Source organism: Delphinus delphis, chromosome 20, assembly GCF_949987515.2.
Source record: "Delphinus delphis chromosome 20, mDelDel1.2, whole genome shotgun sequence".
Lineage (NCBI taxonomy): Eukaryota > Metazoa > Chordata > Mammalia > Artiodactyla > Delphinidae > Delphinus > Delphinus delphis.
In genome coordinates this window covers 45842885-45866114 of record NC_082702.1, presented here as the reverse complement: position 1 = coordinate 45866114, position 23230 = coordinate 45842885, and the positions used below count along the sequence as shown (strand labels likewise).

Here is a 23230-nt window from a genome sequence, read left to right as displayed (position 1 = left end):
GTAACACGCTGTAATCAGGCAACATATCCAGGCAGCGATTTCCCAAAGAGAATCTGGCAGGTAAACGTCTCCTCCATCTGCTTTGCTGAGTATTTAAGTAACCTGGTTTCCACTTGCTCACTACTCTCCAATAACTAAACAGGAAAAGCGGAACATCTGCCTCTGAGGAAAGGCCCAAGAGTTAGTTAAGTAGCAAAATATACTGAGCATCCACTGGGTATAATCAGTGGAAAAACTGTAAAGGAGACAGCAGGAGGCATGTTTGGATCTCAGGTGACAATAGACCACTGAATAAGCGGTTCCCTCAACTGTAACACAACCTACAGGCACTCTTATTTTTTAAAATTAAGATATTATTCGCATGCCATAAATTCACTCTTTAAACATGTACAATTAATTCAGTGAGTTTTAGTATATTCACAAGGCTGTGCAAGTGTCACCACAATCAATTTTAGACTTTTTAAAATCATCCCCGGAAGAAAACCTGCACTCATTAGTAGTCACTCCCCATTTCCCCCCAACCCCCCTCCCCCAAGGCCTAGGCAACCGCTGATCTACACTGTCTCTGTGGATTTGCCTATGAATCCACACAAATGAAATGATACAATACATGGCCTTTTGTGACTGGCTTCTTTCACTCAGCATAATGTTTGCAAAGTGCAATTTTTTTCTTAAGATGAGTTAACTGAGGCACAGAGAGGTTAAACCCAAGGTCACAAACTCAAATGCTTACAGGAGCCAAGAAGGAGACACAAGTGAGAAGGCCAAGGGAGGTAAGACAGGCTGTAGTGACCTTGCCAACACAGGAAGCAAACTGGGGAGCCCACGTCCTGGCTGGGGGAAGAGGGTGGGCCCCTGGGTCCCCTACTGCTACATAGGAATGTGGGCCGCACAGAGCCACATCTTCCCATTCTTTAATAGAAGCCAGAAACCTGAACTTCACTGTGAAATTTCTTGATTTAAAATACCCTGGGATCCAGGCCAAACCAAACAGGTCAGCCGGCAGGACACGGCCCCTGGCTGCCAGTCTGTGACCCCTGGATGAGGCAATCTGCTGGGTGGAATTCTGACCCACACTCCAAAATCTGCCTGAAGTCACTTGGTAATAAACAGTGTCTCCCTACAGAGGTGGCAGGCTGCAAAAGGCCAGGTCAAACTCAGCAGTTCAACCCTGATCTGATCACAGAGCCCCAGGGGTCCCGGCTCCCCACGCCACCCTCCCCACCCTGCCTTCCCCAGCAGACAGGGACTGATCCCTCAGGAGCTCTGACCCTGGAGCCCCTCCTTGAGCTTCGGTGTTCTCAGGGCGCAGGGCCTGGGCACCTCCACCTGCTGGCTTTAGGAACTCAAAGTTCAGGAACACCAGAGACTTGCCAGTGAGCCCATCCCTGGTCACCACGAAGGGCATCATCTCTCCCAGCCTGCAGTGAGGGTCCCGTCACCGCAGTGAGGGAGCACCCACCACACTTATCAGAGCGCCTGCTGGCGTTTCTCCCCCACGCTAGACTCTCCCGGAGAGCAGGGCCTAGGGTCTCACCATCCCTGTCCTCGGGACTCATCAGAGACTACAACCCCTGACACCCAGGGCTCGCAAAACCTGCCACAGCCATTCTAAAATCTTAGCCTCAGGGCCTTATCCTTGAGAAAGCTGTGTGGGTGTGCTGGAGCCAGGCTGTGGGGTAAAGGCTCTCCAGGACTGTGCACAACAGGCTCACACATTTCGCCATCAGATCCTGGTCACCCACCACAGCCCGGTCTTGAGAGTCTAGAGTCTGGGGTCCTTCAGTCGAGCCAAGCATCCATCTCTGCGTTTTCAGTGTCTGAGAGGCCTGTCATCAAGATAAAACACCCTCCTCTCATTAGGAGTTTTAATCCCTCACTCCAGCACCCCATGCAGTACTGGTTCTGCCAACCGAGCAGATAGATGGTTTCCAGAAAACAGAAAGTGGCAGTTAAAACTACCATGAGGGTGTTCAAGTATGAAACTTATTAAGTATATGTTCTGCTTTCGGAAGGGAAAACGATTCATGTAGTGGGGAAGCCTTTTGAGACAGAAGAACCTGAGTTTTTAGATCCAGGTTCTAGCTGTGAAAGCTTGGGATGATTCCTTGCCCTCAAGGAGCCTCTGTTTCCTCATCTGTGAAATGGGGTAACACTACCTAGCTCGTAGGGCAGCTGCGCAAAATAAATGAGATGAGGGATGTACAAGGGCCAAATCCTCCTCCCCCCAAATGAGGCAGACAGCGTTTTACACGTGATCACTTTTTAAAATGATCAATGGTATGGACTGAGTTGTTCCACCCTGCCCCCTAATTCATACAACCCTGGTGGCAGTATTTGGAGAGAGGGCCTATAGGGAAGTAATTAAGGTTAAATGAGGTCATAAGGTGTGGCCCTGATCCAATAGGATCAGTGTCTTTATAAACAGAGACACTAGAAAGCTCCCAGGTGAAGCACAAATAAGTCCCTCTGTCCCTGAGCAAGTTGTGAAACACGTACTCTGAGGAACATATCAAATAGGACACTGGTCAGGGGACTAAGATCCAGCAAGCCACAAGGTGCAGTCAAAAAAAAAAGAAAAAGAAAAAGAAAGTGTTGCTTGATGAGAGAAGCAGCTAGGTGGTTCTGGACATACTGGATGTCAGAGCTGAAGGGGAGGGTCCTTTTAGTAAAATCCAAACCTTTTAGCTGAGGAGGAAACTAAAACCCAAAGCAGTTAAGGCAGTGGTTCTCAACCGGGGTGACTGTCCGTTCCCCAGGGGACATTAGGCAGTGTCTGGAGACATTTTTGGTTGTACAGGTGACAGAAAGCTACTGGTGTCTAGTGGGTAAAGATCAGGGATGCTGCTAAAAACCCTATAATGCACAGGACAGCGCACCACAACCAAGAATTATTTGTCCAAAAATATCAGTAGTGCTGAGGTTAAGAAACCCTGAGTTAAGGAACTTACTGGAGGTCAAAGAATGAGTATCACACAACAGACTAGATTAGAGCTGTACAAAGCATTCTGCAGTGATGGAAATGTTCTACAATCTGCACTGTCCATATGGCAGTTGACAGCCACATGTGGCTATTGAACATGTCAGATATGGGCAGTGTGACTGAGGAACTGGATAAAATTTTTATTTTATCTTCAATAATTTAAATGTAAATAGCCGCCCATGGCCAGTGGCTACCCTATTAGAGAGGGCAAAACTACAATCCATATTTCCTGACACCCAGACTGGCATTCTTTCAGTTTCACAGCCTGCCTCTTTCTACTCTTTTGAAATTACCCACCCACCAGACTTTATCACAACGATTTGGCTGGAAAAAAAAATACAAATGTAAAATAACAGCAGAAAAACCTTAATGTTCGCAGTTAAATACCTTGTTTTATAATTAAAAAAAAAAAAGGAAAATGTCAGATCATGGTTACAAATACAATGGAACCCCGTTATCCAGTTTCAGTTACCAATGGTCAACAGCAGGTCAGAAAATATTAAATGGAAAATTCCAGAAATAAACAATTTCTAAGTTTTAAACTGTATGCGGTTCAGAGTGGTGAGATGAAATATTGTGCTATCCCACCAGAACATCAGTCGCCCTTCCTCCAGCATATCTATGCTGTATATGATACCCACATACTTAGTAGCTTCTGGGTTATCAGATCGACTGTCGGTATCGCAATGCTTATGTTCAAATAGCCCTTATTTTACTTAATAATGGCCCTAAAGTGCAATGCTAGTGATGCCAGTCATTAGGATATTCTCTTACTGTGCTTAAACTTTACCATTAAACTTTACCATACATACGTATGTATGGGAAAAAACATAGTATATATAGAGCTTGGTATCATCCAAGGTTTCAGGCATCCACTGGGTGTCTGGGGACATATCCCCCACAGATAAGAGGGTACTGCTGTACGTGTAGTAAGAGTGCAGAAACAAGAATAATTCCTTCTTTCACTTTCAGGGAAGCGTGATATGACAGAGATAAACAGCCCTTCTGAGCCTTGAGGTTTTGGCTTATTTCTCCACTTGGTCAACTTACTGTCCCTTTCACTTCTCAGAAGCTGGGTAAGAAATGAGGCAGGTCAACATCCTTAGCAAATTCTCATGCTTCCTACCTCCCTCCCATCAGAGGTCACTCTCTGATTTGCTTGTTTGCATGGAGACCACACTGAGGACGCACCATGTGCCAGGCACTGTGCAAAGCACCACGCATACATTTCGTTGCTTCGTTCTCACGGCAGCCCCTTCGGGGTACCAGGAGGTTAAATAATTTGGCCCACGTCACACAGTCAGAAGCAAAGCTGGGACTGCCAATCTCCTGCTCTTAAGCACGGCCCTAAGGGCCTGAAACCTGGAGTACCAACACTGGCTGCAAAGGCGTGAGGAGCTGCCCGGAAGAGCGGGACCCCTGCAGAATCAGGACGAGTCCCGGCTCCGCTCTCCACGACCAACCCGGGTGCCCGCGGCTCTTACTTCTCGATCTCCAGTGCTGCCACCTTCCGCTTTTCGTAGAGCTTGTCATTGAGGGCGCGCACGATGTTGGGCGTGAGCGGCGCGAAATCCTTCTCGGGGTTCATGGTGTCAGCTCGGGGCGTTCCCCGGAGCCCCGCGACTCCTCAGCCCGCGGCAGCCCGGGCCGCGCCGGGGCTAGGGGAGTCTGCGGCTCCGCGCTGCCTCCGGCGCCGGCTCATGGACCACGCCGCCCCGGTCCGCCTGTCTCGCTCCGCCGCCGCGCGCCGCCTCGGAACCCGGGCCTGGATCCCGTCTCCGTACCCCTGCCCCTGGCCGCCAAACAGCTCACGAGACCCACTCCCGGCCAGCACCTGCCGGGCTCATGGGGCAGCGGCCATGTTACTCAGATCAGGTGACTCTGCACCGACTTCCGCCTTCCGCCGCTAGGACCCGCCCCTCGCCAGCCACGCCCCCGCACGCATCCGCAGGTGGATTAGCCACGCCCCCACAAGGCTCCACCTTCTCCCATCTCACTCCTGCTTGTAGACCCCCACGGTTTGAGGCCTGCTTAATAGGGCGTGAATACCATGTACTCCACTGCCTGCACGTGGTAGGCTTGGAACATGGTGGGCTTCTTTTTGTACACGTTCCTGAGAACGAAGGGGCTCTTGGAGCCTGACTCGGTTAGCATAATTTATTCTATATCTACTGAATCCACTACTTCATCCACTGCTTAGTCACCAGCCAGTTTCTCATATGCCAATGATTCCCAAATTAGAGTAACACCATCTTGATTTTTGCCATATCCTAGCCATTTGTACTATTATTTAAAAAATATTTTCTCTAATCAACGAATTTAAAAAAATTTTAAATTCCTACTTTAGCCTTGCTTATGCCCTATCATCATGGGTTTGAATTGCAATTAAAAACAGAATAATCTGTCTATTGTGACCCCAAAAGTGGGTTCACCTCTTGGTGGGTATTGAGCCAAAAGTCACAACCAAGCCAAAGTTAGGGAGAAGGAAGCATTTATTATTTCTTGCAGCAAGTAAGGAGAACACCAGTGATCTCTGCCAAAGCAGTGTCTCTCCCAACAGCAAATTTGGGGACGTTTTAAGCTAAAGGTACATGGGTATTCATGAAGGGGCTTGAGCAGTGGAGAATTCAGCATAGAATTCGGGCCACAGTCGACCGAGTCCAAGCTTTAGTTGATTGAAGTCACGAGGGTCAACGTCATCATTCCATCCTCCTCCTAAGTGGGGGCCTTAGTTCTTGCAGGACTCAAAGACCGTATCAGATTGTTATGTACATCCCTTGAGGAGGAACTAGGACTCTGTTTTATAGTTGAACTGTTTTACTTGACTGCTTTTCCTTTGTTCTTGCATTCCCTTACTTCCCTTAATGATTACTGAGACCTGTTCCAGGGCAGGCATTGTGGCCAGATTTAGGTCACAAAACAGCTTAGGCCACTTCTCTTATGTCAAGAAAGCCTTGCCTGGTACTCTTTCTCCAGGGACCCCCTACTCTACCTGCTTATACTACCACCTAAAATCTCAGGTACCAACAGTGGTTGTCACCCCACCATTTGGGACTCAGGATGTGTTATCATGCTCTGCTACCTTGGAGGGCTGGGTTACAGACAGCAGAAGCCCCAAATGTGTTGCTTGCAGGCCTCCAGATGGATCCACTAGAAAGCAGCCCCTCCAAGTGCTTTGAAGTGTCACACTAAATCCTGAAACAGAAATTGAAGTTATGTGCTAAAAATTTTAAAAGCACTTTATTGATTCAGTGTGGCTAAAGATACAGTAACAGGGAGATGCATCAGAGCTCCTTATCATAAGCTTCCGCAGCGGACAGGAACTTAGGACAAGGCTATATCACAGTGGAACCCAATGAGGACTAATATTGTTAAAAAACAAAATTCAGCTGAGTAAATTTGAGGATATAATTGGATTTATTCAACAATTTATGACTCTGGCAGCATCCCATCTAGCAGACAGGAGTTTCAAAGAGCTTCAAAGACTTTTATAGGCAGAAGGGGGAGGGGGCTGGGAAGGAAGTGGATGGGTTCAGGTATGTCACCATCCTTTGGAGAAGGGGGGTGTTTATCATGCAGATTACCTCACCAGAGCTGATCAGGTAATTTCAGATAAACTAGTTAAAAGTCACATTCCTGGGAGAAGCTGAAACTACAATTAGGTTAGATATTAAGTCTTGATTTGCTGATGTGGGTTTAGCACAAGTGAGTGACTCAGTTTGGGCTTGTTCTTTTTTTTTTTTTAACAATGTGAACATAACACTGGTGGTACTTTTTTCTGAGTGAAAAGCACTCACTTAAAGCTTATAACAGTTTTGAAAATGGAGTTTTATTCTCAAGCCACAGCTCAGAATCTATGGGACACAAGTGAGGGGCTATAGGTGGGTAGAGTTCTGAGATGGCCCCTAAGTTCTGAGATCCCTCCCTTTTAGGTATATGCCCTAAAACCCCTCCCTTCAATTGTGATTGAGTCTTGTAAATATGATGGACTGTCATTCTAACAAGTATTACGTTATATAGAAGAGATTTTGCAGATGTAATTGAGGCCCCTAATCATCTGACTGTGAGTTACTAAAAAGGGAGATTATTCTGACTGGGTCTGACCTAATCATGTGCGGAGTTAAAAGCCATTAGAAGAGATTTTAAGTGGGAGGGAGATTCTCCTGCTGACCTTGAGAAGTCAACAGTAACAACAGTAACTGTTTATGACAGGTCATTTGGTAAGGACCTGAGAATGGTCTCTAGTTGCTAAAAATGGTCCCCTGTTGTCAGTTGCCAAGAAAATGGGACTTCAAATGGCTGCAAGGAAATGAATTTTGTCAACAGACTGAGAGAGTTTGGAAGAGACTCTTTCCCCAGTTGACTCTCCAGATGAAGATGCAGCTGGCTGGTTCATTAGCAGGGGGTTTTGAAGATGGAATTTTAAGAAAAGGATTGGCAGGTATCTAAACACATATAGATCTAAGCTTTCATAAATGCTTCTCTGCCTTAAGTATAGAGGAAGAAATTCTACTTGATAAGCCAGTAAGTTCTGCTGAAGTTTTCTTTTAGATTTTGGAGACAAGAATTTAACAACAACTTTGTGGTTTGTTACAAGATGTGTTTCAAAGCTGTAAGGTTTTTTTTTTCTAAGAACTACTTGTCTGTAGAAAGCCTTATTTCTCCCCCATCATTTCAACGTTTACTTTCTTTCATAAATGAGACCTCTGTGAGACCATCAGCATTGAATGAGATACACATTGAACCATGTTCGGCATCTGGTTTCAATTATTTTAGATTCAAGTGATGATCTAAGAAAGGAGGAGCCTCAGCTGAATTAGTTTGATTCTTCTAACGGTTTGGACTCAAAGCACCTGCCCATTTTACCATCTGCCTTCAGATTTAGGTGAGATTAAGAATTTAAGGTAGAGAATCTTTGAGACTGTTACAGAAAATTTAAAAATTCAGGTCTTTGTTCGTTAACCGGTCAGATGGAATTTTGGGGTCAGAAAGAACTAGAATGGTAAATTTAATTGTAACTCAAGTTGCACCCAATATTTAAAGACTACTAAATGTGCACGATACAGTAAAAATTCACACGGTAAGAAATTACTAAATGTTTAGAAATCCACATTTTCACCCTTTTCTGTTTTTAGTACCCGCTCCCCGGGAGACAAAGTGGACTCAAGTTTCTGTTACTCCTTACCCAACAAGGGGTGGTGGTACTACACGCTTACCTTGGGGAAATAGCTTTCACTTTATAACTGGACAGGAAAGTCGTTTGGTGAGAGAGAAGGCTAAAGGAAACGGAGGCCGGTGGCGTGACCGCAGCACAGGCCCACGGTTACTCTTGAGGAGACGGCCTCAGCCCCAAACCACCTGGACCACCTAACAGGACCGCTTTTCGCGCCGAGTCTCGCCCTCTGGCCATTATCACCACAGCCCGCCCACCCGAAGCCGTCGTCGTGGTAACGCTGTTTGGTCCCACCCCATCCCTTAGCCCCGCCCATCTCCTTTTATATTTATAGCCAGCCGGGCTTCGATTGGTCCATCCGTCCTTCACTCTGGGAGAGTTTCCGGGCTGCGGGACTCCGGAACTCATATTTGAATTTGTGGCGCCGGGAGTTCGTGAGGTGCGGAGTGGAGCTGGGCGTCTTGCTGGAGCCGACAAACTCGGTGGTGAGTGACCTTGAGGGGAGAAGGACGATAAGGGCGGCCGAGGTGCAGGGACGCTGAGTCAAACAAGCCGCCTCGAGATGGGGGGCTTCAGCCGGGCTGCTTCCCTCCCTGAGGCAGCCCCTCTGTTCGCTTCCTCGCAGCCTCTAGGTTCTTCTATCACGTCGTTTTCCTCGCGTGTCAGAGACAACGCGCCCGCCCCTCTTTTGTCGCCCCTGGAGGGAGGCTCCTCCTGACGCTCCCTTTTCCTCTTCTTTCGCGGTGTCTCTCAGTTCCTTCCCTCCCCAGTAGCAACCCTCCGACCCTGCTATGCTTACACCTCCCCCAAGCGTACTCGACTCTCCCGACCTCCATCCGACTCTCCCGACCTCCATCCGGCCTCCTGCTCCGGCTCTCCATCACCAACACTATCAGAAACTTTTTACCTGCCCTTGACAGTGTGGAAAAGACTCCTGAGCAACTTGAAGCGCGGTATAAAGCGCTACAAAAATGTAAGCTCTTGTCTCAGTTGTTGACTCGAATATGACGCATAGAAATTTTATACCAATTTCAGGGAGTTTTAAAGTCCACTTTGAAGTATGGATATCCGAAGGACTTCAGTCCAGTTCTAGAGGTTTATTTCTATTTTTCTAAAAAGTAGAAGTAGTTAAACAGCCAAAGTAGCTAAGTGTCTTCCTTGTAAAAAATGGCCGTCGTTTAATTTGAGTTCTTTTAAGATTTGTAGTTCTCAAGGAAGTGGGGATTGAGAAGGCTGAAGCAGTTGTATTAGTGTTGCCAAAGCAAACTTGTATTTGCTCCACCGTGCATAGTAAAGCCAATCTACTGACACTGGGTTGTGGTGAAGGAAAGTGCAGCATTTATTGCACGCACCAAGCAAGCAGTCAAGGTAGGTAATGCTCAAAAGGCCCAAATTCGCTGATGGCTTTCAGGGAAAGGTTTTTAAAGACAGGATGAGAGAGAGGGTTGCGGGGTGTATGATCAGCTCATGGACATTCTTCTAATTGGTTGTTGGTGAGGTAATTGGGAGTCGATATCATTAAATCTTCTGCTTCCAACTGGTCTGGGTCAGCATGCAGTTAACTTCTTCCACCTGGTGTGTGTTTCAGCATCTGCAAAAGAGCGCGAAAGATATAGCTCAGAACATTATCTGAGTTCCTCCCTTGAGGAGCTAAAGGTCCTTGACTTTGTTTTATGGCTGAACTATTATTATTTTGTCTTGCTTGATTGTTATCCTTTGTTTCTGTTTTTTCTCACTTCTGATTAAATTTTGTTCTTTGGGACTTGGGGAAGGCCTAGGAGGCTGAAGCTTTTCTACAAACTAGAGGCAGGTGGAGGACATGGGGGAGGGGAGAATCTGTGCTGGGAAGGCCCCATAGGATCCTACTCAGATACATTAGTAGCATAGCTTCAAAATGAGCACTGAGTTAAGAATTTTAGGGAAGACACTGAAAAGCTTTCTAAAGTTACAGGAAGGTCATTCACAGATGAGGGTATGGGCACACAGGCATACAGGAAGAAAATTGGTAAGATTTTATATCTTTTTGAGTTAACATAAAAAGTAGGAAAATTCTTATTTCAGAGTTCAAGTTGATATTCAATTTTTACAAATTTTTTATTGGAGTATAGTTGATTTAGTTTCAGGTGTACAGCAAAGTGAATCAGTTATACATATAAAACTCTTGATCAACAGGGAGTTAAAATAATTTATGTGGCTTAATTTTTTGGATGTTTTATATTAAAATAATTTTTTTTTTTTTTTTTGCGGTATGCGGGCCTCTCACCGCTGTGGCCTCTGCCGCCGCGGAGCACAGGCTCTGGACGCGCAGGCCCAGCGGCCACGCCCACGGGCCCAGCCGCCCCGCGGCACGCGGGATCCCCCTGGACCGGGGCACGAACCCACGCCCCCTGCATTGGCAGGCGGACCCCCTACCACTGCACCACCAGGGAAGCCCCCTCAAATAATTTTTATAAGAAAATACAAAGGACACAACAAAATGGAGGTAGAACCTGGAAGGAATAAATAAGGTAAAATTTTTCTCCTTACAAAAGAGCACAGGGACTTCCCTGGCAGTCCAGTGGTTAAGACTCCATGCTTCCAGTGCAGGGGAGGCGGGTTCAATCCCTGGTCGGGGAACGAAGATGCGGCATGCGCGGCCAAAAAAATAAAATAAAATGAAATAAAATAAGCCCTGACGACTCTAATAAAAAAACAAAGCACAATAGCTAATGTACCACTGAGGATAGATAACGACCACTTGAGAAAAGGATATTGGGGGAAGACTGATTTGCATTCACGAAGTCGTAATCATATAACTTCTTTTAAAGAAGTTGTGGTTTCCTTTGGAAATACTACACCAAGCAAAAATGTAAAGCATGATGACCTGAACGCAATTTCACTAATGCATATTTTGTAAAGTGGTTCTGCTCTCAGAAGTCAATCAAGTAGTCTCGGAGGAAAACAAGGATGTGGGGTGTGAGGAAAAGCCATAAGGAGATCTTTCTTACATGGCAGAGGAGCTCAGTTAAAAGGTAATCACCTAATCAGGAGGTCCCATGAAAAACAGATAACACAGCTGAAACGAGGGTAACTTGAATGGTTTCTAGTTTATTGGTATCAGTTCCTATTCTGGTTTTAGGGAATTATAAAGGTTTGATCCCTGCCCTCAAGGAGGATAGGAATTTATTCTAACTACACCATCAAGCCTGTTACCTGGAAAGATAAATTTTTGTAGAGAGGGCTTTATAGGAGTTGTAAGTTCAGAGTGCTAGGGTCATTTAAAAAGCACTGCTCACAGAGAAATGAAGCAAACAGGAGGCCCAAGGGACTTCCAGAAACCCAGACCTGCAGAATATGGATAGAAATTATTAGAACTCTGTACAGCTTCTTAAATTTAGAGACAATCTCTGGTGTGGGTTGAATCCCTGGTCGGGGAACGAAGATGCAGCATGCGCGGCCAAAAAAATAAAATAAAATGAAATAAAATAAGCCCTGACGACTCTAATAAAAAAAAAAACACAATAGCTAATGTACCACTGAGGATAGATAACGACCACTTGAGAAAAGGATATTGGGGGAAGACTGATTTGCATTCACAAAGTCGTAATCATATAACTTCTTTTAAAGAAGTTGTGGTTTCCTTTGGAAATACTACACCAAGCAAAAACGCAAAGCATGATGACCTGAACGCAATTTCACAGGCTCTGGACGCGCAGGCCCAGCGCGTCCAATATTTTAGAATATTTCAAATAATTTTATTTTATTTTATTTTTTTTTGTGGTACGCAGGCACGAACCTGCATCCCCTGCATCGGCAGGCGGACCCTTAACCACTGCGCCACCAGGGAAACCCTAAAATAATTTTTATTGTGAAAAAATAACGTGTCCTGAATATAATTTCTATTGTCAAGCATTATTTTTTTCACAGTAGAACTTTAGTTCACCTGAAACTTAGTTTGTGTATGATGTGATAAATAGCTTTTACCAGAACCCTTTCATTGTTCCGTTGCTGTTGAGAAAACCTTGGCTCATGGGCCAAATCTGGCTCACCATCTGTTTTTGTAAATAAAATTCTGTTGGAACACAGGCACATCCATTTGTTTACTTGTTGTCTGGCTGTTTTTGTGCTACAACGTCAGAGTTGAGTAGTTGTGACAGAGACTTACTATATGGGCTTCAAAGCTTAATATGTTACTGTCTGGCCCTTAACAGAAAAACTTTGCCAACCCCTGAAATATGACATCCTTTCCTCACCAATTGGATAATGTCATGTTCCCATATAGCTTCAATATATATGTGTTTTGTTTTTGACCTTTTCTAGTCTATCACATGTGTCTAGCTCTGCACATATAGCAGTGTTTTAAGTACTTTAGTGCTAAAATAAGTCAATATCCAATAGGGTAACTGCTTCCCTTACTCCCTATACCAAGTTGTTGTTTGCCTTATTTATTCTTGGCCCTTGGATCCTTCATACTTTTTTTTTTAATTTATTTTTTTAAATTCATTGATTTATTTTTGCGGTACGCGGGCCTCTCACTGTTGTGGCCTCTCCCGTTGCAGAGCACAGTCTCCAGACGCGCAGGCTCAGCAGCCATGGCTCACGGGCCCAGCCGCTCTGCGGCATGTGGGATCTTCCCGGACCAGGGCACGAACCCGTGTCCCCTGCATCGGCAGGTGGACTGTCAACCACTGCACCGCCAGAGAATCCCTGTAAGTGTTTTTTTAACTTGAAAATGTTTTTAGTTAATATATATTCCTTAAAGGTGTGACTCATGTTTTGTATTATGGCCGACTTGGCCCTTTCCTTCCTTACCTCTGTCACATCCAGTTCCTTGCCTAGATGTTTGGAATCTTGTCTCTTCCACATCTTTCAAAGCATCAATCCCCACTACTCCACTCCTCTTTAGAGTCAGCTCTGACCTCAGCCTCACTTGGGGCTTAAGGTTAAGTGTTTTGAGAACAGTGGGAGTAGCGGCATGTGACCATAGAAGGAGGGGCCTGAGAACTGGACCCAAAATGACAATCAGTTTTGGACAGGGAAACGTAGGAGATGAGTAGGAAAAGACAGACAAAGAAACAGAACACATGGGAGAAGCCCATGAGGGCATTTGTGTGCACCCAAAAGAAAATGTGTGGGAATGTACCTGCAAAATTAATCTTAAAGGAACCATGTTTTGTGCCAAAAAAATATTAATTCCCTATGTGACCTCAGGCAGTTTTTTTCATCTAGAACATACGCTTCTCCTTAAGATGAAGGGGTAAACCAAGTTGATTTCTGAGAACCTTCCAGAGCTAAGATACTGTGACAACGACTGTGGGTCACGGAATTGATGTGAGTGAATGGACTGCCTTTAATGAGTCTAAACCCTCAGCCCAGGGAGCAGAGATCCAGGGATGAACTGGAGGGTAGGGAAGTGGAGGAGAGAGGAACTTGAGTACAAAACTTTGTGTACATGTGCACTTCTCTGACAAAGGGTCCAGAACTATCAGCGGGGTCGGTGGCTCCTGGATCTTGGAGACTTTTCTGTTTTGGAAACTGCATGGCTCCAAGACCACCAAACCCAGCCCTCACCTTCCCTTCCAGCTCCCAGTAAGTCAAAATCTATTGATCCAGGGAGAGAGGAGGTTTTTCGTTAGATATTTGGAGTCATTCTTATCTTTGTTCTCCTGTATGTAATGTCTTTTATTTTTTTTCCTGGCTGCTGCTTTTTTAAAAAAGTCTGTTTTATTGAAGCTTAATTTACATATGGTAAAATTCACTTTTATTAGGAATATAGTTCTTAGAGCTTTGATAAATGTAAACAGTTGTAAACTACCACCATAATCAAGATATAGAAATCTGTAAGTTTATAAAGTTCTGTCATGCTCCTTTATCAATTCTCAGACCCCATACCTATCCTCTAGCAATTGCTGATCTGATATCTGCCACTATAGGTTTGCATTTTGAGAGCATCATGTTAATGGAATTCTGTATGCCTTTTATGTCTGGCTTCTTTAACTTAGCATAATGAATTTAAGATTCATCCACGTTGTTGCATGTATCAGTAGTTCATTCCTTCTTATGTGTGAGTAGTACTCCATTATACATATGTACCATAATCTGTTTATCCATTAGCCAGTTAATGGACATTTGGGTTGTTTCCAGGCTTTGGCTATTAGCAATATAGCTGCTCTAACCATTTGCCTACAGGTCGTAGATCTTTATTTTTGCTGGGTGACTACGTAGGAATGAAACTACTAGGTCATATGATAAGTGTATGTTTAACATTCTAAAATACTGCCAAACTTTTTTCCAAAGTGGCTATTCCATTTGTTTTCCTATCCGCAGCACATGACAGTTCTAGTTATTCTACATTCACATCAGCTCTTGATGATGTTAGTAGTTTAAATTTAACTCTTCCATTCTATCAGTGTATATTGATGTTTCACTGTAGTTGAAAAAAATTTTTTTTAAAAATTTTGGCTCTGCTGGGTCTCTGTTGTGGCACAAGGGCTTCTCTAGTTGCGGCACGCAGGCTTAGTTGCCCCCCACCGGCATGTGGGATCTTAGTTCCCCAGCCAGGGATCGAACCCACATCCCCTACATTGGAAGGCGAATTCTTAACCACTGGACCACAAGGGAATTCCCTCATTGTAGTTTTAATTGCATTTCTCTGAGGACCAATGATGTAGAGCATCTTTCATGTATTTATTTTCTATATGTATATCTCCTTTGGTGGAGCATTATTAAAATCTTTTGCCTATTTTTTGGACAGCTTTATTGTGTTATAATTAACTACAGCAAATTACATATAATTAATTCATAGTTTGATATGTTTTGGCATATGGATACACCCATTAAATCATCACTACAATCAGATTAATGTACATGCGACAACATGGATGGACCTTGAAGACGTATGCTTAGCGAAAGAAGCCAGTCACAAAAGGCCACATACTGTATGAGTCTGGTTACATAAAATATCCAGAATAGGCAATCCATAGAGACAGAATGTAAATTAGTGGTTGCCAGGCACTGGGACAGGGGAGAATGGGGAGTGGGTATGGGGTTTTTTTTTTTTTGGAGTAGACATGGGGTTTTGGGGTCATGATGAAAATATTTGGAATTAGATACTTGTGATGGCTGCATAGGTTGTGAATATTCTAAAACTACTGAACTGTGCAGTTTAAAAGGCAAATTTTCTGGTATGTGAATTATATCTCAATAAGGCTGTTCAAAGAAAAGGAAAAAACTACTAGTTGTGATCCATTTATGGGTTATTCAAATAGCATTGTTTATAATTGCAAATACATGGAAACTAACTTAATGTCCATCAGTAGACGAATGAATATAGGAATGGTTGCATACTCTCAGAATGAAAAAGTGAAGAAGGTATTAAAATAATGAAGTGAAATATGTATCAGTATGATGAACCTCACAGTCATAGTTTGAGCAAAAAAAAGATTGCAGAGTAATCTCTAACAGGTATAATACCAAATTAAAGTTTAAAAATATGTTGTAGAACACAATATAATTTATTAAAAGTATAAAATTGAACATGGGGATCATAAACATCAGTTTCCAGGTAGTAATTAGTTGTGGAGATAACTAGTGGCATTTACTTGTAGTGGAGGAGGGCAAGAGAGGAAGAATGTCATTAAGGAAGAATTTATAGTGTGTTTAAGCTGTATTTGGCAATGTGTTATTTCTTAAGCTGTATGATAGGTATATAGGAGTTAGTTTTACTTGATTTTTGCTTTTAGAATATTTCAAATAATTTTTATTTTATTTTATTTTTTTTTGCGGTATGCGGGCCTCTCACCGCTGTGGCCTCTCCCGCCGCGGAGCACAGGCTGTGGACGCGCAGGCCCAGCGGCCACGGCCCACGGGCCCAGCCGCCCCACAGCACGCGGGATCCCCCTGGACCGGGGCACGAACCCACGCCCCCTGCATTGGCAGGCGGACCCCCTACCACTGCACCACCAGGGAAGCCCCCTCAAATAATTTTTATAAGAAAATACAAAGGACACAACAAAATGGAGGTAGAACCTGGAAGGAATAAATAAGGTAAAATTTTTCTCCTTACAAAAGAGCACAGGGACTTCCCTGGCAGTCCAGTGGTTAAGACTCCATGCTTCCAGTGCAGGGGAGGCGGGTTCAATCCCTGGTCGGGGAACGAAGATGCGGCATGCGCGGCCAAAAAAATAAAATAAAATGAAATAAAATAAGCCCTGACGACTCTAATAAAAAAACAAAGCACAATAGCTAATGTACCACTGAGGATAGATAACGACCACTTGAGAAAAGGATATTGGGGGAAGACTGATTTGCATTCACGAAGTCGTAATCATATAACTTCTTTTAAAGAAGTTGTGGTTTCCTTTGGAAATACTACACCAAGCAAAAATGTAAAGCATGATGACCTGAACGCAATTTCACTAATGCATATTTTGTAAAGTGGTTCTGCTCTCAGAAGTCAATCAAGTAGTCTCGGAGGAAAACAAGGATGTGGGGTGTGAGGAAAAGCCATAAGGAGATCTTTCTTACATGGCAGAGGAGCTCAGTTAAAAGGTAATCATCTAATCAGGAGGTCCCATGAAAAACAGATAACACAGCTGAAACGAGGGTAACTTGAATGGTTTCTAGTTTATTGGTATCAGTTCCTATTCTGGTTTTAGGGAATTATAAAGGTTTGATCCCTGCCCTCAAGGAGGATAGGAATTTATTCTAACTACACCATCAAGCCTGTTACCTGGAAAGATAAATTTTTGTAGAGAGGGCTTTATAGGAGTTGTAAGTTCAGAGTGCTAGGGTCATTTAAAAAGCACTACTCACAGAGAAATGAAGCAAACAGGAGGCCCAAGGGACTTCCAGAAACCCAGACCTGCAGAATATGGATAGAAATTATTAGAACTCTGTACAGCTTCTTAAATTTAGAGACAGTCTCTGGTGTGGGTTGAATTGTGTCCCCCCCGCCCCAAAACATGTTTAAGTCTTTGACCCTTGTTATTTGTGAATATGATTTTATTTGGAAATAAGGTTTTTGAAGATTTTATCCAAGTTAAGATGAGGTCATACTGGATTAGGGTGGGTCCTGATCCGGTGTCTGGTATCTTTATAAGAGAAAGAAGAAGGAGATTTGAATAGAGACACAGAGAGCACACACACACTGAGGGAAGATTCTGGCCATGTGATGATGGAAACAGATTGGAATTATGCAGCTGCAAACCAAAGAACACAAAGGATTTTTGGCAACCACTAGAAACTAAGAAGAGGGAAAGAGGGAGCCTTCTTTCAAGTCCTCAGAGGGAGCATGGCCCTGCTGCTACCTTGATTTCAGACTTGTAATCTCCAGAACTGAGAGAGGATAAATTTCTGTTGTTTTAAACCTCTCAGTTTGTATGGTAATTTGTCATTGCTGTCCTAATACATTCTTCATCTTCATTACTTTTGCTAGTCACTGCCTAGTTCCCTACAGCAATTAGCAATAAAATACTTTAAAATGCAAATGACTACTGTGCTTGCTTGGTGAGACATAAATTAAAAGAAGAACACTGGGCAGGTAAGATTTTTTGTTTTTGCATAATGGAGGAAAAGATAACCTAAAATACCCTCTCCTACAAACATATATATAAAAAAGTAAAGTCCCCAGGGTCCAGAAACAAAGTGCTGGAAGAAAAGAGCAGTAAGCCTGCAGGCTGATCAAATTGCTATACTGAGAGTAAGGAGATACAGGTCTCAGTAATAAAGAGGCTTGAGTTTTGTTTTTTTTTAATTAATTTATTTTTGGCTGCATTGGGTCTTCGTTGCTGTGCACGGGCTTTCTCTAGCTGTGGCAAGCGGTGGCTTCTCTTGTTGCGGAGCACAGGCTCTAGGGGCGCAGGCTTCAGTAGTCGTGGCTCGTGGGCTCTAGAGTGCAGGCTCAGTAGTTGGGCCGAATGGGCTTAGTTGCTTCACGGCATGTGGGATCTTTCTGGACCAGGGATCGAACCCGTGTCCCCTGCATTGGCAGGCGGATTCTTAACCACTGTGCCACCAGGCAAGTCCCGAAGCTTGAGTTTTAGAGGCATACAGCCTCAAGAGATGAGGTCTTGGGGTCCTGAAGAGTCAAGTGGTTAGAAATCAGATCCCTGCAATTGGCCCTTCTTTTTTTTTTTTTAAATTTATTTATTTATTTATTTATTTTGGGTGTGCCAGGTCTTAGTTGCGGCATGCGGGATCTTTTAGTTGTGGCATGCAGACTCTTAGTTGTGGCATGCATGTGGGATCTTGTTCCCCGACCAGGGATAGAACCTGGGCCCCCTGCATTGGGAATGCCGAGTCTTACCCACTGGACCACCAGGGAAGTCCCTGGCCCTTCTTTTTTTAATATGATTACTAACATATTAACAATTAAAAATATGTTGATTTGATATTTACCATCTTATTATTTGTCTCATTTTTTTTCTTTTTTGCTTTTTGTTGGATTGATTTTTAAAATAATTTCACTTCCCCCCTCTGTTCTATATTCTTGATTTATCAAATCTATCATTGCCTTACATTTACACTCATGTTTTCATATTTTGCTATTATTTTATATTTTAATTTTCTAGATGTTTAAAATCCCCTATGACGTTACCGTTATTGTAGATTCACCTTTTTTTTGTGACTTTTCATTCCTTCCTCTCCTAGCTTCCATTGGTGGGATCATTTTCCTTCTGCCTGAAGAATGCCCTTCAGTATTTATTTGAATATGGATTTGTTGAGGACAGAGTCTCATAATTTTTCATATATCTGAAAAAAGTCTTCATTTCACCTCCATTGATGAAGGGTAGTTTTGTCAGTTATGGATCGATAGTTTGGTTTTCCCATCCCTTTGAGGGTGTAATTCCATTGTCTTCTGGTCTCTACTGTTTTTCCTTACAAGTTAGCTATCAGACTTACTTCTACACCTTTAAAAGGAACTTACCTCTTGGACTCTGTTTAAGCCTTTCCCTTTTTGATTTTCAGTAGTTTTATTATGATGTGCCTAGGCTTATATATTTTTTTATAATGCATACTGTTTATCCTTTTGTAGGGTTGAATCATGGCTTGATATATTTTTACCAGTTTTGTAAAATTCTTGATCAGCTCTTCTCAGATATAGCTTCTTCCCCATTCTCTCCCTTTACCCCAGTAAGTTCTCTTGTTCCATTTTCAGTCATTTTCTATCCCTTCCCCTCCAACCCTAGGCAACCACTATTGTGCTTTTTGACTTTATAGATTTGTTTTGACTTTCTCTAATGTCATATAAATGAAATTATACAGTATGTACTGTTTTGTATCTGGTTTCTTAGTATTATGTTTTTGACATTAACTCCTATTTTAGTGTGCATCAGTATTATGGTATTTCTATGGAAAGAAATTCTTTTTTTTTTTTTGCTGCGCCGCATGTGTTGCGGGATATTAGTTCCCCACCCAGGGATGGAACCTGTGCCCCCTGCAGTGGAAGCGCAGAGTCCTAACCACTGGACCACCAAGGAATTCCCTGGTGTTTCTGTATCTATATTTATATATTATAATTTATCCATTCATATGTTGATTGACATTTGGATTGTTTCCAGTTTGAAGCCATTATAAATAAAGCTGCTGTGAACATTTGTATGCAATCTTTGGGTTAAGTATCTAGGAAGTGGAATTGCTGGATCACACAGTAATTGTTCAATTTTATAAGAAACTGTCAAACTGTTTTCCAAAGTATTTATATGATTTTATGTTCCCTTCAGGAATGTATGAGAGTTGCAATTCTCCATATCCTTGTCAACACTTGGAACTATTAATTATTTGAATTTTAACTGTTCTAGTGGATATTTACATCTCTTTGTGGTTTTAATTTGTACTTTACTGGTGTCTAATGACATTGACCATTTTTTTATGTGTTCATTGGGTATTCAGGTAGTGTTCAGGATGTGTCTTTCCAAATCTTTTGCCAATTTAAGAACTGGCTTGTCTTCTTTTTATTGAGATATAAAAGTTCCTTATATATTCTGTATAAAAGTACTTGGTCAATTACACATGTTCAGAATGTCTTCTAGTCTGAGACTTGCATTTTCATTGTTTAATGATGTTTGTTCTAGAGGAGAAGTTTTTAATTTTGATGAAGTCCAGTTTATCCGTTTATAATTTCATGATTGATGCATTTTGTGTCATAAGAAATCTCTGTCTACCTCAAGGTCACAAAGATTTTCTTTCTGGGATTTATAGTTTCAGCTTTTGTATTTAGATCTCTGATCTATTTTGTGTTAATTTTTTTTTTTTTTTGCGGTACGCGGGCCTCTCACTATTGTGGACTCTCCCGTTGCGGAGCACAGGCTCTGGACACGCAGGCTCAGCGGCCATGGCCCACGGACCCAGCCGCTCCATGGCATGTGGGATCTTCCCCGACCGGGGCACGAACCTGCGTCCCCTGCATCGGCAGGCGGACTTTCAACCACTGCGCCACCAGGGAAGCCCTATTTTGTGTTAATTTTTGTGTGAGGGGAGGGTTAAGATTCACTTTTTCCATATGGATATCCATTTCTTCTAGTACCATTTTTACCTCTCCCAACTGAATTACCATTGATTCTGGTAAGGAAGGAGTACCACCTTTTTGAACAACCCTTCTGTGGTAACAATTATAATCTGTCAAAAAGATGGAAGTTTAACTACTTGAATAAAATGGAGAACAACCAAAAGCAGGCAGAAACTGGAGGAGTATCTGTTTGGAAAAGGGGAATGGCACTGCATGAATCTCCCATGTGTATCACATTTATTACTCCAATATGCAGGCCAAGCTAAAACTTAAATAGGATTTTTGAGAGCAGGATTTGGGGTGACCTCAGCAGCTGGAAAGTGAGTAAGGAAATGACAGAATCACAAAGGGGAGCTCTAAATTTTGTTTATAAACTCACCCGTATCATCACCTGACCCCTGAACTGGGCATTCATGAGACTGTTTTCAGGCAGTCCAGGTAAATCCAAAAGATCTGAACAGATACTTCAACTGTTGCCCATGAAAGGAAAAACAGTTTGGTGTTTGACTTCAGCTTAGTTAACTGCTTGTTGCAGTAGAAATATCAGTATTCTTCAGAGAACCACAAAATAATTCAGAATCTCTACAAATCATTCAGAATGTCCAAAATATAGTGAAAAAATCTAGACATACAAAGAAACAGGAAAATGTGAATTTTGTCCAAGAGAAAAGGCAATAAATGAAATCTGACCTCAACACGATTGAGACATTGAATTAGAACATAAGGATTTTTTATGCCTCTTTTTTTTTGGCCGTGTGGCATGTGGGATCTTAGTTCCCTGCCCAAGGATTGAACCTGTGCCCCCTGCAGTGGAAGCGTGGAGTCTTAACCACTGGATGGCCAGGGAAGTCCCTAGAATATAAGGATTTTAAAGCAGACATCAGAAGTATGCTCAATAATATAAAGGGAAATTTGTTGTGATAAATTAAGAAATAGGAAATCTCACCAGAGAAGTAGAAACTATTTTTAAGAAGTGGTGTGGGACTTCCCTGGTGGCGCAGTGGTTAAGAACCTGCCTGCCAATGTAGGGGACACAGGTTTGAACCCTGGTCTAGGAAGATCCCACATGCTGTGGAGCAGTTAAGTCTGTGCACCACAACTACTGAAGCCTGTGCACCTAGAACCCATGCTCCGCAACAAGAGAAGCCACCACAATGAGAAGCCTGCGCACCACAACGAAGGGTAGCCCCCGCTCAGGGCAACTAGAGAAAGCCTGCGCTCAGCAACAAAGACCCAACTCAGGCAAAGATAGATAAATAAATACATTTATTAAAAAAAAAAAGTGGTGGGGAATTCTAGAGTTGAAAAACACAGCACCCCCCCACCCCCCAAATCAGTAGATGTGCTTAACAGCAGATTCACGTAACAGGAGAGTTAGTGAACTTGGAGACAGACCAATAGATCCAATGTGAAGACAACAGAAAAAAGACTAATCAAAAGTGAACAGATGGGAACTATACTCAGTATTTTGTATAAGGGAAAAGAATCTGAAAAAGAAATGTATACACATATATATGTATGTATATTAATCTGAATCACTGTGCTGTACACCTGAAACTAACATGACATTGTAAATCAACTATACTCCAATTAAAAAAAAAGTGAACAGAGCCTCAGTGACACATGGAACAATATCAAGATATCTAATACACACCTAATTTGAGTGCCAGAATAAGAGGCCAAAAGAGGGGCAAAACAATAATAAGAATATGAAGAGACAATGAAAATTTACTAAATGAGGTGAAAGACATAAATTTACAGAGTGCAACAAAAAGCAGGGCAAATACAAACAAAATGACAGCAAGGCTTGAGATTGTAGTCAAACTGTTTGAAAACCAAGATTAAGAGAAAATATTTAAAGCATCTAGGGTAAAATGACACATTACTTATAGAACAGAACAGTATGAATTGGCATTCATTTTTCTCATAAACAGCAGAGGCCAGAAACCAAAGGAATGATGTCTTTAAAGTATTGAGAAGAAAAAAAAAAAAAACCAAACCAAACCCTTGTAAACCTTCATTCTCTCTTCAGCAAAAATATCTTTTGAGAATGAAGGTCAAATAAAGCATGCTTTATTTATTTTTTTGGCTGTGCCACATAGCATATGGGATCTTAGTTCCCTGACCAGGGATTGAACCCGTGCCCCCTGCAGGGTAAGCGCAGAGTCTTAACCACTGGACCACCAGCGAAGTCCCCAAATAAAGCATGTTTTAGATAAGTAAAAACTTAGAGAATTTTCTGCCTGCAGGTCTTCACTATAAGGAATGCTGAAGGAAGTTCTGAAATACCTCGGCACCTTTCTTGAAAACCAATCAACCTAATGTGCATTATTCTATTCCTGGACTCACTATTCTGCTGATTTATATGGCTATCCCTTATGCTGCTGCCATATACTGTTTTGAAATTAGGTATAATAATTCTCTAAGTCTGTAATACTTAATATCTAGTAGTGTCCCTCTTTTATTTATTATTAGTCATCCATTTTATACACATCAGTGTATACATGTCAATCCCTGTCTCCCAGTTCATCACACCACCACTCCCACCTGCCACTGCTTTCCCCCCTTGGTGTCCATACGTTTGTTC

General features: G+C 42.7%; 1 protein-coding gene and 1 long non-coding RNA gene across 3 annotated transcripts in view; one reads left to right on the top strand and one right to left on the bottom strand.

Moving 5' to 3' along the window:
• Positions 1-4853, bottom strand: part of LOC132417008 (protein VAC14 homolog) — a 98032-nt gene extending 93179 nt beyond the window's left edge. Inside the window, exon 1 of the mRNA XM_060000622.1 lies at positions 4468-4853. Coding sequence (XP_059856605.1) covers positions 4468-4571 — 104 coding nt within the window. The 5' untranslated portion in view covers positions 4572-4853. The remainder of the gene's footprint in view (positions 1-4467) is intronic.
• A 3715-nt stretch (positions 4854-8568) lies between these two features.
• LOC132416728 (uncharacterized) overlaps positions 8569-23230 on the top strand; it is a 90323-nt gene continuing 75661 nt past the window's right edge. The window contains exons 1-3 of one of the 2 annotated variants that reach the window (XR_009517699.1): positions 8569-8641; positions 12695-12844; positions 17237-17667. This is a non-coding gene — a long non-coding RNA (uncharacterized lncRNA). Of the gene's footprint in view, positions 8642-12694; positions 12845-17236; positions 17668-23230 lie in introns of those variants that run through there. The other variant, XR_009517698.1, reaches the window with a different exon arrangement.